Source organism: Mobula birostris, chromosome 5 (genome assembly GCF_030028105.1).
Source record: "Mobula birostris isolate sMobBir1 chromosome 5, sMobBir1.hap1, whole genome shotgun sequence".
NCBI lineage: Eukaryota > Metazoa > Chordata > Chondrichthyes > Myliobatiformes > Myliobatidae > Mobula > Mobula birostris.
In genome coordinates this window covers 202,092,234-202,111,694 of record NC_092374.1, presented here as the reverse complement: position 1 = coordinate 202,111,694, position 19,461 = coordinate 202,092,234, and the positions used below count along the sequence as shown (strand labels likewise).

Below are 19,461 nucleotides of genomic sequence, written 5' to 3'. Positions count from 1 at the left end.
GACTGTCACTTTAAGGCACTGGAAGTAACTTTGGATTTCTACTGAGTTTGGAGGTGGAGACAGCACCGAGCAGCTCGAAGGTTACTATGGTGACCAAAGGCTGGTTGTTGTTGCCTGCTTGCACTCCTTTATCGACAAAGGAGGGAGGGACTCTTTGAATGACAGGTGATGCTCAGCACAGAGAAATAAATGGGAGGTCAGATGATACAGACATCAGACACATGATCTGGATACTGAATGAGCATTGTTGTGCCCGCAGAGAAAGTGGGTTTTGGAGGATCGATCAGGCGGATCGATCCAAATTGCTTTTCCAGTGGTGAAGAAGGGGTTGACTGGTGGGGAGTTGTCTCTGTGTCCACCCTCGCCTGGGTGATAGCTTCACCACAGGAAAACCGGTCCCCCTGGTTAAAGTCGCAGTCGGTGACTTGTAAAGGATTTCGGAGGACGACGAGAAGATCGACGGAATCAGCTCACCTGAAGACTCAACTCACTCTCTCTCTCTCTCTCTCTCTCTCTCTCTCTCTCTCCATCACTACTCAACTAAATACCACGAACTGAACTGAACTGTACTTTACTCAACATCGTAAGACTGTATCTTTTTACCCCTAGACTTTAAAAAGCTTGTTTTTTTCATACATCTATATTCCACACTTACTTTTATATATACTCATTGCTAACCTGTGTGATTTATTTATTTTGATATTACTGTATTGTGTAGTTACTAATAAATATTAGTAGTTTATAGCAATACAAGACTCCAAAGTGTTTTCTATTTCTGATGGTTCTTTACCCTGTCACGGGGTACGTGACAGTGGAGTGGCGGAGTTGGTGGGCGGGTGGGGTGCGAAATCTGATTGTTGGGGGGATGAAGCCATTCCCACAGCTTTGAATACAGCACAGTAGTGGCCCATGATGTTCTGCTAGATCTATGAAAACTCAAGGATCCTCCCCCACAGGATCAATTGTGTTTGTGTGCGTGGATGAATGCAAACACTGTCTTACTTCGATTGCTTTGAGAGGCTGGTCAAGGATTACATCTGCAGCATACTACCACCACACTGGACCCCCTACAATTCGCCTACTGACACAACCGATCGACAGACAACGCAATAGCCACTGCCTTACACACCGTCCTCACCCGGTCTGGAGAGGAGGGATGCTTATGTGAGAATGCTGTTCTTGGACTACAGTTCAGCATTCAACACCATATTTCCGTCCAGGCTCGACAAGAAGCTCAGAGACATCAGCCTTCACCCTGCCTTGTGCAGCTGGATCCTGGACTTCTTGTCAGATCACCAGCAGGTGGTAAGAGTGGGCTCCCTCACCTCTGCCCCTCAACACGGGAGTCCCTCAGGGCTGTGTTCTAAGCCCCCTCCTTTACTCTTTTTATACCCATGACTGTGTCACCAACCACAGCTCCAATCTGCTAATTAAATTTGCCAATGACACAACACTGATTGGCCTAATCTCAAATAATAATGAGGCAGCCTACAGAGTAGAAGTCATCACCCTGACACAGTGGTGTCAAGAAAACCACCTCTTCCTCAATGTTGCAAAAACAAAGGAGCTGGTTGTGGATTACAGGAGGAATGGAGACAGGCTAACCCCATTTGACATCAATGGATTTGGGGTTGCGAGGGTAAACAGCTTCAAGTTCCTCAGTATACACATCACTGAGGATCTCATGTGGTCTGTATGTACCAGCTGTGTGTGAAAAAGGCACAACAGTGCCTCCTTCACCTCAGACAGTTGAAGAAGTTTGGTATGGGCCCCCAGATCCTAAGAACTTTCTACAGGGGCACAATTGAGAGCATCCTGACTGGCTGCATCACTGCCTGGTACGGGAACTGTAATTCCCTCAATCGCAGGACTCTGCAGAGAGTGGTGTGGACAGCCCAGCGCATCTGTAGATGTGAACTTCCCACTATTCAGGATATTTACAAAGGCAGGCGTGTAAAAAGGGCCCAAAGGATCATTGGGGACCCGAGTCACCCCAACAACAAACTGTTCCAGCTGCTACCATCCGAGAAATGGTACCACAGCATAAAAGCCAGGACCAACAGGCTCCGGGACAGCTTCTTCCACCAGACCATCAGACTGGTTAATTCATGCTGACGCATCTATATTTCTGTTATATTGACTGTTGTACATAATATTTACTATAAATTACTATAACTTGCACGTGCACATTTAGATGGAGATGTAGCGTAAAGATTTTTACTCCCTGTGTATGTGAAGGATGTAAGTAATAAAGTCAATTCAAGATCTTTGCTCCCTACCATTTATCCAGTGAATAATGTCTGCTTCTTCCACTGCTTCGAACGATGTCAAGGAGGTTGGAACCGGCGATATCCTATCCCCGTCATCATTATGTGCCATTACACAGTTCTCTGTCAATGTTTCATCAGGGGTATACCTCGGGCATGATCAAGGCTGAGCTACAGTAAAATAAATCACAATTAGATCATAACATGGCAAACCCACCACGGTTCGATTCCCGACGCGGTCTGTAGGGAGTTTGTACTTCCTGCCTGTGACCGCGTGAGTTTCCTCCGGGTGCTCCAGTTTCCTCCCACAGTCCAAAGTTGTACAAGTTAGGGTGAGTGAGCTGTGGGAATGCTATGCTGGTAAAGGAAACGTGGTGGCACTTGTAGTCTGCCTGGCACAAACATCACTGATTTGATTTCATTCAAGCAACACATTTCACTGCATGTTTCCGTGACAAATAAAACAAATCTTCAATTTTTCTTTAAAACTGAAATGCACCTAGTGAAGTTGGATCACCGGGCCAATTCAGATTCATTAATTTATCACATGTACATCAAGACATCCTGTGAAATGTGTCGTTTGCATCAATGACTAACACAACCTTTGGATGGGCTGGGGGCACCCGTGACATGGGCAGGAGGCATTTTCAACACACGGAAGGTCATTCTGGTTCGGTAGTTTCATCTTATTTTAAAGTTCAAAGCAAATTTATTACAATGTACATATATGTCACCACATACAACCCTGAGATTCATTTCCTGTGAGCATACTCAATATGTCTATAGAATAATAACTACAACAGAATCAATAGACAATAGACAATACAATAGGTGCAGGAGTAGGCCATTCAGCCCTTCGAGCCAGCACCGCCATTCACTGTGATCATGGCTGATCATCCACAATCAGTACCCCGTTCCTGCCTTCTCCCCATAACCTTTGAATCAATGGAAGACTGCTGAACTTGGGCGTTCAACCAGAGAGCAGAAGAAACAAACTGCGCAAGTGCAAACAGAGAAATCATAATAATATGCAACTAAGCAAAAAATACTGAGAACATGAGATGAAGGGTCCTTGAATACCCGTCCATAGGTTGGCAGGAACATTTCAATGAGAGGGCATGTGAATTTGAGTGATGTTATCCCCTTTGATTCATGAGCCTGATGGTTGAGTGGTAATAACTGTTCCTAAACCTGGTGGTGTGCGTCCTGAGGCTCCTGTACCTTCTCTTCCTGAAGGCAGCAGTGAGAAGTTATGAAACTTGCTTAAGGACTTGGATGGCATCCATTAACCTCGCGAGACCATGGATCTGCACCTGGAAAGTCTTGCTTCAGTCTCTCCAGGGCGCAGGCCTGGGCAAGGTTGTATGGAAGACCGGCAGTTGCCCAAGCAGCAAGTCTCCCCTCTCCATGACACCGATGTTGTCCAAGGGAAGGGCAAGGTTTCAATACAGCTTGGCACCAGTGTCATCACAGGAGTTGCCAGAGCGAGGTTGAAGGTAACGTCGGACTGCCTTAGGGACTCCAGCTCTGGATTTGTCCTCAGGGTTTACTCCCAAAGCCTTTCCCGTAAGTGGGTATGGCCTCAAGGCAGAGGAGGTTTGAAAGCAGAGTTTTCCCTCTCTTAGATGGACTGCCTTCCCAGGCCGACGAGCTCCATCTACCCGAACTTAGGACTTAAACCATACAGATAATAGAAACATTAAGAGATGCTGCAGATACTGGAAACCCAGAGTAACACGGAAAATGCTGGAGGACCTCAGCAGGTCCAGCAACTTCTATAGAGGGGAATAAACAGTTAACGTTTTGGGCCAAGACCCTTCATCCAGTCCATTCCCCTCAAGATGCTGCTTTGCCACTGAGCTTGTCCAGCTGATTCTTTGTACCTCGTTATCTTCTTGGACCACGAGGCATCTGGATCTGTGGACGGGTTACTACCTGGTGTTGCAACACTATTGATGTCTTTGACACAAAGATAATATTGGAGTCGGTCAAACCAGTCCAAAGATGAACATGTTATAAGCTGTTGGCATGCTACATTGGTCCCATAGTGTCACTTGCCGACTGCCCCCAGCACATCCTCAGACCGTGTTGGTTGTTGAGACAAACAACGAATTTCACAGTATATTTAAATAAAGTTAAACTTTAATCTTTATCTTTAGATTCCCAAATCCAATTCATTTACAGAGGCTCTTGGAATGTGGAATGGAACATCTTTGGAATATTAGATTAGATTAGATTAGATTCAACTTTAAAGTCATTGTGCCGAGTACAGATACAAAGCCAACGAAATGCATCTAGCATCTGACCAGACATGCAAAGAACAGTGTTATTTACAAAATAACTGCGAATAAAAAAAGTGCTACAGCGCACAGATATAAAAGTACTGAGACAGTACAATACGGATGCAATACTGCTTAGCGCTGTGATGAGAGGTTCAGCAGTATGCTCATGGCCTTTAAAGTATTCTCATGAATCACATAAGCAGGGTTAAAAATTACATCATATTGCTCCAGTGAATCAGTGTCTAATTCACAAAAGTCTGCTTCTCCACTCTCATCATGAGCACCGATACAGCAGACTGAGTTTCAGGATGCGTTCAAGTTTGAGCGAAAAATCACGAGCTGTGCATAAATTGTCACGCCATATGGGGAAATTTCTCAGCCACAGTTTTCTTCTTAAACAGCACTTCTTGTTTAAACATGAAACTGATAAAGATAGAACAAATATTTCAAGTATGCAAAGAGACTTCCTCTTTATGAAATCATACCCCGACTTACAGAGAAGCAAACAGCAAAGGAAGTGCACTGCTTAATACAGATCTCTAATCACCAACTTTCAACAGCCTTTAGGCTGGTCACAAGATAACTGTGTATTAACAACACAAAGTGAAGCATTAATTGTGTGAAATTCATCAGTCTTGAGTTGCCTGTCTGTCAAGATTATTCACAGGAATTGCTGACACAGGCAAATACATCAGGGCCACTTAAATAAGTCTTGGATAATAGAAAAATGGAAGGCAATGTGGGAGAGAAGGGTTAGATTGATCTTAGATGAGGTTAGAGTGCGGAGACGACTCAATAGGCCAAATGGCCCCATTCTGATCCTACATCTTATGATATTAAAAGGTCAGCACAACATCATGGACTGAAGGACCAGTATTGAGCTATAATGCTCTATGTTCTGTTATATATTCTGAAATACAAGTAGTTAAGAAAGCTTATGGGGTGTTAGCCTTCATAAGTCGAGGGATAGAGTTTAAGAGTCACGATGTAATGATGCAGCTCTGTAAAACTCTGGTTAGGCCACACTTGGAGTATTGTGTCCAGTTCTGGTCACCTCACTATAGGAAGGATGTGGAAGCATTGGAAAGGGTACAGAGGAGATTTACCAGGATGCTGCCTGGTTTAGAGAGTATGCATGATTATTAGAGATTAAGGGAGCTAGGGCTTTACTCTTTGGAGAGAAGGAGGATGAGAGGAGACATGATAGAGGTGTACAAGATAATAAGAGGAATAGATAGAGTGGATAGCCAGTGCCTCTTTCCCAGGGCACCACTGCTCAATACAAGAGGACATGGCTTTAAGGTAAGGGGTGGGAAGTTCAAGGGGGATATTAGAGGAAGGTTTTTTACTCAGAGAGTGTTTGGTGTGTGGAATGCACTGCCTGAGTCAGTGGTGGAGGAAGATTCACCAGTGAAATTTAAGAGACTACTAGACAGGTATATGGAGGAATTTAAGGTTGGGGGTTATCTGGGAGGTAGGGTTCGAGGGTCGGCACAACATTGTGGGCCGAAGGGCCTGTACTGTGCTGTACTATTCAATGTTCTATGTTCCATGAAAGAAGACAACAACAGCAAAACTAGTCCCTTTAGTTCGCTACCACTTGCCCAGCCTCTCTCACACACAGGCAGGCCACCACCAGGCCTCCAGCTGCTGGCCCCAGACTCTCAGCCATCCGCCTCCAACCATCCACAAATCATATACTATACTGATGAAGCAGGAAAACAATCACAGCACCCCAACTGCAGTAAAGCTTTGTAACCTTCAACATCTTATTAAAACTGGCATTTCTAAGCAGAAACTCAAGCAAAAAATGAGCAGGAAAATTAAAATGGATGGCGTGGCATTTCATGCTTTCAGTCACCTGTTGACACCTTGGTTGCTCTTTTATGAGTTTTGTCCACTCGCTCCTGAGAACTGGAGTTAGTGATCGACCGCTCAGCTCCCTACAGACCAGGAGGCCAAAGCTTCACCGTACTCTCTGCTTCTTCGAATTCACTTCCTCAGGGGCCAATGCATGCATCAGCTAAAATTGTGACTGACAGGAAACTTTTCCGGTTGACAGCCCTTGCATTTGAATCTCAGCTCTTTCCCAATTCCTTTCACTACTGAGTTAACCTCTCATACCACTCTCTTTCTAGAACAGCCAACCAATCAGGAATTGCAACTGGGCATGTTAAGGATTAGCTTTATTTGTTACAGTTACATCCAAACTGACAGTGAAATGCTTCTTTTGCATTGAGAATGTGCTGGGCATCCACAAGTCTCACCATGCTTCCAGCTTCAGTGTGGCATGCCCACAACTCACTAATCCTAACCCGTGTGTCTTTGGGATGCGAGAGGAAATAGGGGAATTTGGAGGAAGCTATGCGGTGACGCAGGGAATGTACAGACTCCTTACAGGAACTGAGCCGAAATCACTTGCATTGTAAAGCATTACACTAACTGCTGAACCTATAAACACAAGAGGTTCTATAAAGGCTGGGAATCTAGAGCAACACTAGAGCAAATGATCCAGATGATGGGGTGGTAAATTGGTTTAGTAAGTATGCAGATGATACTAAGATAGGTGGCGTTCTGGACAATGGGACAATAAAGTACGTTTGTAGGTTTTCAAAGCTTGCAGAGAGATTTAGGCCAGTTAGAAGAGTGGGTTGAAGATGGCAGATAGAGTTTAATGCTGAAAAATGTGAGGTGCTACATTTTGGTGGGACTAATCAAAATAGGACATACATGGTAAATGGTAGGGCATTGAGGAATGCTGTAGAACAGAGAGATCTAGGAATAATGGTGCATAGTTCGCTGAAGGTGAAATCTCATGTGGATAGGGTGATTGCTGGCCTTTATTAATCGGAGCATTGAGTATAGGAGTTGGGATGTAATGTTGAAATTGTATAAGGCATTGGTAAGGCCAAATTTGGAGTATTGTGTGCAGTTCTGGTCACCGAATTACAGGAACGATGTCAATAAAATTGAGAGAGTACAGAGGAGGTTTACTAAAATGTTGCCTGGGTTTCATCTCCTAAGTTAGAGAAAGGTTGAACAAGTTACGTCTTTATTCTTTGGAGCATAGAAGGTTGAGATGGGACTTGATAGAGGTGTTTAAAATTATGAGGGGGATTGATAGAGTTGACGTGGATAGGCTTTTTCCATTGAGAGTGGGGGAGATTCAAACAAGAGGACATGAGTTGAGTGTTAAAGGGCAAAAGTTTAGGGGTAACATGAGGGGGAACTTTTTTACTCAGAGAGTGGTAGCTGAAGTGGTTGAGGCAGGTTCGATGTTGATGTTTAAAGTTAAATTGGATAGATATATGGACAGGAAGGGAATGGAGGGTTATGGACCGAGTGCAGGTCGGTGGGACTAGGTGAGAGTAGGAGTTTGGCACGGACTAGAAGGGCTGAGATGGCCTGTTTCCGTGCAGTAATTGTTATATGGTTAACACGCACAAAACACGAGAGGAAATCAGCAGGCCAGGTAGCACCTATGTAGAGGAATAAACAGTTGACATTTTGCACAAAGACTCACCCAGCCTTCCAAAATGGTCATACGAATCAAGTCATTGCACAACAAGTTGAGGTAGAATGAGGTAATACTACACAGAATAAAGTGTAAAAGATACTGACGATGAGCGGTGCAGGTAAACGCTAAGGTGCTAATTTATAATGAGGTGCAGAAGTCTTAGGCAGCTTGGCTATTTTATATGGTTTCAGATGGTGTGGCCTCCACAGGGCCCTGAACTCAGCATCTTCAAGGCTACCTGAGGTTACCTGGAGAGACAGAAGCAAGCAAGACAGCCAAGGTCTGCTGAAGAACTGTGACAAGTTCTTCAAGATGCTTGGAACAACGTATCAGCTGATTTTCTTATCTAACTACACGACAGTGTACTTCAGAGAATTGTTGCAGTTTCACACACCAAATATTGATTTTTGTTAGTGTTTAATGCTCTTTATAGTCATTGTTCTTGATTACAGAAACTCATTTCCTTATTTTGAAAGCATCTTTGCTTTGCGGAATTCTTTTGCATATGCCTCAGACTTTTGCACTGTACTGTAGAATGTGAAGCTGGGAGTTTCTCTCATTGTACAAGTGATCGGTGCAGTAGACCATGGAAGAATGGGAAGAAGATGAGGAACTGGAGGAAGAACGGTGAAGATGATGGGCAGGTGAGGGGAAAGAAAAGAGGAACCACAGAGATAGGGAAAACATTGGAGTGTTGGGGGAAGAAACAGAGAATGGTGCTTACCAGATGTTAAGAGTCAGATTATCTATCTTTTATGTAGCCACTGATTCTCATATTTAACTTGACTATGCCTCTTCTTACCCTATCATCACAAGGATGCTACTCTCTTCTCTTAGTTCCTGCATTGCTGCCTCAACCATTCTCATGATGAGGCTTTCCATTCCAGGACATCTGAGATGTCCTCCTTTCCCAGAAAACGGGCTTTCCCCTGCTATTAACGTAACTCTCAACCCTACCTCCTCCATTTCCTACATGTCACCCCTCACCCTCGACAGAACAGTGGTAGGGGTCGCTTTCGAGCATGATAACATCCGATGGCAGGGCTGAGGATGAAATTAGAAAAAGGATTGGGATTAGGAAATGCACATTTGAGCAAGGTACTAAAGAATAATAATTTCTCTGGGTACAGAACTCAGAGTGCTGTGGGGCTACGTTCATTCCACACTCACACACGGAAGTGAATGTTGGGCAATATCAAAGCACAACGAGGGAAGGCTTGAAGCTGCTGGAATGAGGTTTTTGAAAAGAATGATGAAAATATTGTAGAAGGACAGAGTAACAAATGAGGAAGTGAATCAGAATCTGAATCAGATTTAATATCACTGGCATATGTCGTGAAATTTGCTAACTTTGTGGCAACAGTACAATGCAATACAAGATAATATAGGGGAAAATGTGAATTACAGTATATGAACAAAAATAGCTAAAATAATTAAGTAATGATAAAAAAGTTGTGAAAAGCTGGAACTTCTGGTATATGTAATGAAGGAGGAAGAGCACCTTGCAGTGACGGGAAAAATTAATGGAAGGAAAAGTCGCAGTCGACAGCATACGGTATTCATGAGTTACATAAAGGGAAGGACAGGCAAAAGTTTTGAAGAGCTTATTAGAGTTTCTCAGATTAAAGAAAGTTGGAAGACTATCTACATCAATTGTCAATGTACAAACGTACGTACTGATGATGATAGTATCTGCCACCTGATATCCCAAAGCATTTTGCCAATTAAATCCTGGGAAGTTTCAAGGCAAAACTCCAGTCTCCAGCTAAGGGCATCATCACTTAACCAAAACCAACAAAGTCTGTTTACAATCCTGAGCTGCAAGAGACTGCAGCTGATGGAAATCTGAAACAACACACAAGGGAGCTGGAGGAAATCAGCAGAATCAGAATCAGGTTTAACATCACTCTCAAATATCATGAAGTTTGTTGTTTTGTGGAGGCAGTACATAAAACACTATTAATTACAAGAAGAAATACATTTTTAAAAATTAATGAAGTAGTGGAAGAGATCAAAAAGAGTGAGGCAGTGTTCATAGTTTAGTTCATTGTCCGTTCAGAAGTCTGAAGGCAGAGGGGAAGAAGCTGTTCCTAAAACATGAGAGCGTGTGTCTTCAGGCCCTAATGGCAGCAGTAAGAAAAGGGCACGTCCTGGGTGACCACAAAGAAGAGAAAATCCGCAGGTACTGGAAATCCGAGCAGCACACGCAAAATGCTGAAGGAACTCAGCAGGCCCTGGAGAGAGAATCACCAGGTGATAGGTGAAACCTGGAGGGGAAGGGATGAAGCAAGAAACTGGGAAATTGATTGGGAAGCTTAGAAGCCTCCCTCTGGTGCTCCTACCTCCCCCCGCCCCCTTTTCTTTCTTCATGACCTTCTGTCTCCTTCACCAATCAATCTCCCAGCTCCTTTCTTCCTCCCTCCCCCTCTAGGTTTCGTCTATCACCTTGTGCTTTTCTCTCCCCTCCCCCCACCTTTTAAGTCGACTCCTCAGCGTTTTTTCTCCAGTCCTGCCGAAGGGCTTCAGCCCGAAACGTCGACTTCTTTTCCATAGATGCTGCCTGGCCTGCAGAGTTCCTCCAGCATTTTGTGTGTGATGGTGGTCCTTAATGATGAATATCACCTCGCTGAGGCATCAGCTTTTGGAAATGTCCTCAATGGTTGGGAGGTCTGTGCCCATGATGGAAGTGGCTGAGTCTGATCCTGTGCAGTGGCCCCTCCATACCAGACAGTGGTGTATCCAGTTAGAATGCTCTCCACAGTACATCTGTAGAAATGCGGTGCAGTACCAAGTTTCCCCAATTCCCAACGAAATACAGCCAACAGTTGTACCTTCTTTGTACTTGCATGAATAGATTGGTCTTAGGGTAGAGGTTCAGAGATGTTGACACCCAGGAACTTGAAAACTGCTCACTCTTTCTCCTGCTGATTCCTTGATGATGGCTGATGTGTGTTTCCTGGAATTCTCCTTCCTGAAGTCCACAATCAAATACTTCTTGTTTCCTGGAATTTCCCTTCCTAAAGTCCACAATCAAATACTTGGTGTTACTGAAGTCAGGACATTTCTTACGCTTCTTTGAGCGTTTACAATCTTGCCATCAAACTGACAATCTTCACCCTTCATCTAGACCACTTATTTCCAGCTTCATTATAATACCCAACTGAGAGTCTCTTGCCCTGGTATTTTCATGTATTTCCCCATCAAGTAATTTTGACAATGGAGTGTGTGGGGTGTCCATTGAAGGGTAGCACCTCTGGTAAAGGGCTTGCTCTGTCCATTCTGGGGCAGCTCGCTCACCTTTGGGACCTCACTAGACACTCTGCTCTCAACTGTGGCTCCAAGTAGTTGTTTGCATGTGACAGCGGCTACACCCTGGTGTAAAACTTCAACAGCCAGGCTAAACCAACTGAGGGTCTCATACCCCAGTGAGAGAGCAACATGCTTGCCCTAGCACGTGAAATCAACTCTGGCCAACACGGTGAATGAGATCAACGGTGAGATCCAATGGCCATGAACACTAATGTCTTCGAACAGAAAGTCCTACAAAGGGTAGTGGGTTCGGCCCAATACGTCACAGGTAAGACCCTCCCAACCATTGAACACTTCCACATGAAACGCTCTCCTAGGAAAGCAGCATCCATCATCAAATATCCTCACCACCCAGGTCATGCCCTTTTCTTGTGCTGCCATCAGGTAGAAGGAACAAAAGCCTCAGGACCCACACCACCAGGATCAAGAGCAGTTACTGCCCCTCAAGATTCAGGCTGTTGGACAAGAGAGGATCACTACACTCATCAATAGAGATGTTCCCACAACCAATGATCTCATTTTAAGGACTCTTTATCTTATATTTCATGCTCTCATTATTTCTTTCTATTTATTGATATTTGCATTTACACAATTTGTTGTCTTTTATGCTCGACTTGATCTTTCATTGATCCTGTTTCTAGTTACTGTTCTATCAATTTGCTGAGTGAGTATGCCCACACGAAAAAGAATCTCAGGGTTGTGTGTAGTGACATACGTGTACTTGGATAATAAATTTTAATTTGAACTTTGTACTTTGAACTTTGAAGGTAGTTCTGCAATGCTCCGTGGACAGCGAAGGGCTTGAGAAGGCATGAAAGAAGTCATGATCATCCACTGGAACCAAGGAAGACTCCCGTTTGCGACAAATACTCGACCCACTGGAGCCGGACTTCCAAGGTTGAGAGAGTGGAACTGTCTTAGTGCAACAGCTTTTCCACTTGAAAAACTCTCCTGCACTGTTGGGTCATTGTTGGGTAGATGGATAACCAACAATTTGATAACACTTCTGCGAGGTACCCAGTCACAGTACACCAAGTACCATGGTGTAGTTTACATCGACGTTATCGTGCATGACAAATCAGCCATATGAGTAACTGTCCAAGTCAATGAAATGGCACCTTTTCATAGATGGCAATGAACCAACCCTTGAACATGGGCATATATCAGTTTACAACTAACACACGAAACCTGGAAGGAAAAGTGGTTCTGCTGTGGTGAGCTGCCATTGCTGTTTTGTTAAACAGAGCAGGAAGCCAGTGGATCAGGAATGAGAGTCCATAAGCAGAAAGTTAAAGTTAAAGTCTGTCCCGAGCCTTATAGGCTCATCAGACCATTGCTTATGCCAGTTTCCGTGGTGTGAAGTGACTGAGAGTACAAGACTCCTCCCTGGATAGGAGGACAGTCTATCATGAAGTTAACCCCCAGCATTTCACCAGTACTCATTTTCAGCTGGGTGGACTGGAGCAGTGTGTGGTTAAGTGCCTTGCTCAAGGACACAACATACTGCCTCAGCTGGGGCTCGAACTCACAACCTTCAGATCGCTAGTCCAATGCCTTAATCACTTAGCCACACGCCACACAGAAGCAGAAAGGAGGACCAGTAATCTGACCTGGGAAAGGTAACATGAAAACAGCTTGCAAAAATCTTGTTAAACTGTAGGTGTGCAAAAAGGAAAAGATGAACAGGAACTATATCACCATCTGGTATGGAGCAGTCACTGCACAGAACTGGAAAAACCTACAGAGAGTTGTGAATTCAGCCAGCTCCATGATGGCCACTAGCCTCCGCATCATCGAGCACATCTTCAAAAGGCAAAGCCTCAAAAAGGTAGCATCTACCATTAAGGACCCCCATCACCCAGGACATGCTCTCTTCTCATTATTACCATCAGAGAGGAGACTCACACTCAACGTTTCAGGAACAGCTTCTTACGTGTTGCCAGTACATTTCCAAATGGACTATGAACTCTTACACATTACCTCACTATTTTTGCTCTTTTTTTTCCCTACTTATTTAATTTAGTTTTTAATATATTTGTTATTGTAATTAATGATGTATCGCATTGTACTATTGCTGCAAAACAAACGTCATGACATATATAGTGAAAATAAACTTGATTCTGATCCACACCCCAAGAGAATGCCCGGAGAATTACATTTCCCCCTTTTCTATTTTCCAACGTGCCTAACACATAAAAATTGCTGGTGAACGCAGCAGGCCGGGCAGCATCATCTCTAGGAAGAGGTACAGTCGACGTTTCGGGCCGAGACCCTTCGTCAGGACTAACTGAAAGAAGAGATAGTAAGAGATTTGGAAGTGGGAGGGGGAGGGGGAGATCCAAAATGATAGGAGAAGACAGGAGGGGGAGGGATGGAGCCAAGAGCTGGGCAGGTGATTGGCAAAGGGGATATGAGAGGATCATGGGACAGGAGGCCCGGGGAAAAAGAAAGGGGGAGGGGGGAAGCCTAGAGGATGGGCAAGGGGTATAGTCAGAGGGACAGAGGGAGAAAAAGGAGAGAGAGAAAAAGAATGTGTGTATATAAATAAATAACGGATGGGGTATGAGGGGGAGGTGAGGCATTATCGGAAGTTTGAGAAGTCAATGTTCATGCCATCAGGTTGGAGGCTACCCAGACGGAATATAAGGTGCTGTTCCTCCAACGTGAGTGTGGCTTCATCTTGACAGTAGAGGAGGCCGTGGATAGACATGTCAGAATGGGAATGGGATGTGGAATTAAAATGTGTGGCCACTGGGAGATCCTGCTTTCTCTGGCAGACAGAGCGTAGGTGTTCAGTGAAATGGTCTCATATGCCTACTAGTTTTCATGTGTAATATGCAATAAATTCAATGATAGTTAAGGTGCTATTAACATTTTACTAACATTTATCCTTGCAAGCAGAACAAGTGCTACACCTGTCCCATACACCTCCTCCCTCACGACCATTCAGGGCCCCAAAAAGTCCTTCCAGGTGAGGCGACAATTCACCTGTGAGTCTGTTGGGGTCATATACTGCACTTGGTGCTCCCAGTGGGGCCCCCTGTATATCGGTGAGACCCAGAGTAGAATGAGAGACTGCTTCACTGAGCACCTACACTCAAACTCCAGAAAAAGCAGGATCTCCCCAGTGGCCACCCATTTTAATTCCACTTCCCATTCTGATATGTCAATCCACAGCCTCCTCCACTGTCACGATGAGGGTAGCCTCCAACGTGATGGCATGAACATCGAATTCTCAAAGTTCTAGTAATGCCCCCCCCTCACCATTCCCTGTCTCCTTTTCCCTCTCTCACCTTATCTCCTTGCCTGCCTATCACCTCCCTCTGGTGGTTCTCCCCCGTTTTTCTTTCTTCCATGGCCCTCTGTCCTCTCCTATCAGATTTCCCCCTTCTCCAGCCCTGTATCTCTTTCACAAATCAACTTCCCAGCTCTTTACTTCACCCCTCCACCCTCCCGGTTTCACCTATCACCTTGTCTTCTTCCTTCCCTCTCCCCACTTTCTTACTCTGGCTCCTCATCGTTTTTCCTCCCTTCCCCCCGCCCAGTCCTGGTGAAGGGTCTTCCCCAAAATGCCGACTGTACTCTTTTCCATAGATGCTGCCTGGCCTGCTGACTTCCTCCAGCATTTTGTGCGTTGCTTTGATCTCCAACATCTGCAGAGAGTGTTATTATGCATGGTTATCGTACCACGTTGAGGGTAGAAAGCAGAATTTTGAAATTCATGAAGGGATCAACTGTATTATACCCAATTTTTCTGTCGATTCTAAGTTGAGTGCCGGCGATTTCCAAGAAAGCCAAGAAATATAAAGTAGATGAAATGAATGGGCAAGAGCATGCCAGATAACACGTAAGGTATTTATTTTTCCAGAAAAAATAGTAGAAAGGTGATTTTTTATTTGAAATGGAGAGAGATTGGTGTTCAGTAACAGGTAATTGACCTTGGAGCAACACACATCAAAGTTGCTGGTGAACGCAGCAGGCCAGGCAGCATCTCTAGGAAGAGGTGCAGTCGACGTTTCAGGCCGAGACCCTTCGTCAGGACGTAGTAATTGATCTTGGCACAAGATTTAATCACGTCCTTTGTATACAACTACAAAAAATTAACGCGAAGATACCACAAGCTAAGCTCTCAACCATGTTCATTTAAAAAGTATGACACGATTTGCACTCTGCCAGCCAACTAGGGGTTAAGGAAGACCCTAGAAATTTCACTTAATAGGCCTACGAGAGTCTTTACGACATGATGATAGTTACATCCTGCAAGCGGTTCACTGCTTTACTGGGGAAATCCCGGCAGCTGTGTAACAACCACTATAAGGTGCAAACTCACGGCCATTTAGAGAGAGCAGTTAATGGTCATCATTGGCTATGCTTCATCCCCTCCTGAACTCCATAGATTACAAGACCACTCACCCCCATCGCGGCTGATCGTCACTTCGTACAGATTACTTCCCTCGGACATTGAAGAAGCGGCGCGGCGCAGCCGAACTTCATCATGCCCAATGAACCCGCCTCCCTTCCCGCACGTCCTTCACGCTACTGGGTTGTCAAGGCGGAGCCTCCATGGATTGACATGCAGAAACGGCTCTCGATTGGCTCAATTGCATGTCAATTCACAGGACGCCAAGCTTGGTTGAAGCCAGGGTGAATGGGCAGACTAACGGGGAGGTGGAGAGGCCGCCAATTCTTCTGCGTTTATTGGTTGTTAGCCTCGCGGGCAGGGGGATCAGCAGGGCATTTTGCCATTTGATTGGCTGAACATGGTGTCAGTCGAATGCGTGGCGACAGGTCTCTGTGTGAGTACATGTTGTATTGTTCTCGTGCAATATTTAGGAATGAGTTGATTTGGGACGGTCTATGCGGTTTCCAAACAGGATATATTTCAAAGGGTGTGAAGTCATTTTTGCAAGCAGAAATATGTTCCCAGAATCAGAGGCCAGTTAAACACAAACAACAGGAATTCTGCAGATGCTGGAAATTCAAGCAACACACATCGAAGTTGCTGATGAACGCAGCAGGCCAGGCAGCATCTCTAGGAAGAGGTACTGACGAGGGGTCTCGGCCTGAAACGTCGACTGTACCTCTTCCTAGAGATGCTGCCTGGCCTGTTGCGTTCACTAGCAACTTTGATGTGTGTTGCCAGTTAAACACAAGCAGTTCTGCAGATGCTGGAAATACACACAAAATGCTGGAGGAACTCAGGTCAGGTGGACACTGTAGAAATAAATACAGTCGACGTTTCGGGTATTTTGCATCAGTAGCCACTTAATCTGTTGTAACCTCTTTGGCAAGCCGAACAGGTGTTCCTGCATCTCCTCCCTCACTACCAGTCCTCCCAGGTGAGACAGTCCTTCAACTGTGAGTCTGTTGAGGTTATACATGCTGTGTCCGATGCTCTCAGTGTGGCCTCCTGCACATTGGTGGGACCTGACGTTGACTGGGAGACTGCTTCGCCGAGCACCTATGCTCCGTCTGCCAGAAGAAACGGGCTCTCCCAGTGGCCACCCATTTTAATTCCACTTCCCATTCCAACATGTCAGTCCATGGCCTTCTCTACTGTCGCAATGAGGCCACGCTCAGATTGGAGGCACAACACCTTATATTCCGTTTGGGTAGCCTCCAACCTGATGGCATGAACATCTATTTCTCAGAGTTTTAGTAATGTCCCCCCCCACCATTCCCTGTCCCCTTTTCCCTCTCTCACCTTATCTCCTTCCCTGCCCATCACCTCCCTCTGGTTTTCCTCCCCCCTTTTCTTTCTTCCATGGTCTTCTGTTCTCTCCTATCGGACGCCCTTCTCCAGCCCCGTATCTCTTTCGCCAATGAACTCCCCAGATCTTTACTTCACCACCGCCCCCCCCCCACCCGACTACCTTCGATCCTCCAGACCTTATCCTTGACTCTCAGACGTTGGCCTTCAGCTTTGGACTCCACCTTAGGATGCCAATCAAGGGTCTGACCATCGGGCCTCAACTTCCAGCTTTGCACAGACCTCCAAATAAATACCTACAAAACGATGGCCATGGGACTTTTCGTGCAGACCCAGATCTTAGTTGAATATTTGGTAGGAATGATGGCCGCTCGATTGTCAGTCCCCCTCTCAGCTCTCTGGCAGACAGCCAAGCTTAGATGCTTCCTTGAGTTCCAGAGTGGGACTCAAAATCACCACTCTTTTGATTCAGAGGAAAGAGTGCGGCCACAGAATCATGGCAGAGAGTTTTATTTTTGGCCTGAAGCAATTAGAAATCTATGGAACAGAGGACTGTGGAATAGAAGGCAAAACAAATGTGTTAGTTCTGGCCAGGTGGTGGAAAACATGGAGGGCATCGTTTTCTGAATGAAAGGTAAAAGTGGGCATAATGAAGGCTCTGCAAGTAATTTGCTAATCAGAGACCAATTCCAAATAAGAAAGTTCTGTGATGTGTTAGAGAATACGCTGGAGTTATGTGGATACACAATATCGGATACTAATTCAAACACGATCCACTCCTCAGTTGTAATGTAAATGTAATTAAGTTCAGAAAGCTTGCAATTAGCTTTCAGTTCTTATTATAAATTGGAATCAATGAATCAAAATTAAACTGGCTCACAGATGATGAGGTTGCATATGCAACCACCAAACGTTAAGACAATGGGGTTGTGTTAATTGGCTTGCATCAACCCAGGCAACATAGCTAAGTTATTTGCACCATTGTGACTTGAGTTCAGGCCGGCAGACAAAATTGATGTACAAAAGTACACAGTACAATGTAAATTTGTTATCAAAGTATAGAACCCTCAGATTTGTTTTCTTGCAGGCATTCATAGTAAATTAAAGAAACATGATAGAATCAATGAAAGACCACATCCAACAGGACAGCAAACAACCAACATGCAAAAGACAACAAACTGTGCAAACACAAAAGAAAAAAAGAAATAATAATAAGCAAATAAGCAATATATATCAAGAACGTGAGCTGAAGAGTCCATAGGTTGTGTTAACAGTTCAGTCACGGGGCGAGTGAAATTATCCCCTCTGGTTCAAGAGCCTGATGGTTGAGGGGTAATAACTGTTCCTGAACCTGGCGGTGTGAGTCCTGAGGCCTCTGTACTTTCTTTCTGATGGCAGCAGTGAGAAGAAAACATGACCTGGATGGTGGGGGTTCTTGACGTGCGATGCTACCTTTCTGTGGCAGCACTCTGCATGGATGTGCTCAATGATGGAAAGCGTTTTACAGATGATGGACGGTAAGATTTTCCATTCAAGGGCATTGGTGTTTCCATACCAGGCCGTGATGCAAATAGTGAATATATCCTCCACCACAATTCTATAGAAGTTTGACGAAGCTTTAGATGTCATGCTGAATCTTCAGAAACTTCTGAGGAAGTAGAGGTGCTGCTGTGCTCTCTTCTTATTTGCACCCAAGACAGACCTTCTGAAATGATAACACCGAGGAATTTAAAGCTGCTGACCCTCTCCGACTCTGATCCCCCAGTGAGAACTGGCTTATTGCAAGTACGTGTTTTTTAGGTACTTATGCACATTTTATTCCATATCCGTCCTTTCAGCTCTAACTTTCAACAATTCATTATTCCCTACGTTGCTGTTTCCTCTTGCATGTCACAATGACCAACACACCACAGCAAATTCTGACTACATGTAAATGTATATGGGAAATAAAGTTGATCCTTGAAATCCTGTTGAACAGGATTGTTCAGATAATATAATTCCACATCTGGATATTTAACATGTTGAGCTGTTAATCTAAACCATGTTGTAGGGAGAAAGGACTGTGGAATATAGGGGAAGACTGGCCATGCTAACCCAGAGAGGAAAGGGAAAAAAACATGGACATATGTTAGTAAGAATGGGTATGGACAGTGGCAAGCATCAAATGAAGATATTTAGGTTTTGTGAACAGAGAAGAACATAATTAAAAACAATTTAAATACAAATTAACCTTGACAAATTCTATATTCCTGTGCAAAATACAAATAAAGTGTCTGTAATTTAGCAAGAATCTGTCAGTTAGGCAGTCCGCTGGTTGTTGGGAGTCAGAAGTGAGTAGGGATTTCAGAAAGGATGTCAGATGTAAGTTTTCAAGTT

General features: G+C 44.6%; 1 protein-coding gene across 3 annotated transcripts in view; it reads right to left on the bottom strand.

Moving 5' to 3' along the window:
- Positions 1-15,900, bottom strand: part of tmem268 (transmembrane protein 268) — an 81,985-nt gene extending 66,085 nt beyond the window's left edge. The window contains exons 1-3 of one of the 3 annotated variants that reach the window (XM_072259341.1): positions 15,789-15,900; positions 10,898-11,083; positions 2,280-2,438 (exon numbers count right to left, since the gene is read on the bottom strand). In XM_072259341.1, the coding sequence (XP_072115442.1) occupies positions 2,280-2,379 (100 nt within the window). In that variant the 5' untranslated portion in view covers positions 2,380-2,438; positions 10,898-11,083; positions 15,789-15,900. Of the gene's footprint in view, positions 1-2,279; positions 2,439-6,410; positions 6,594-10,897; positions 11,084-15,788 lie in introns of those variants that run through there. The other 2 variants (XM_072259339.1, XM_072259340.1) reach the window with 2 other exon arrangements.
- Positions 15,901-19,461: the final 3,561 nt, after the last annotated feature.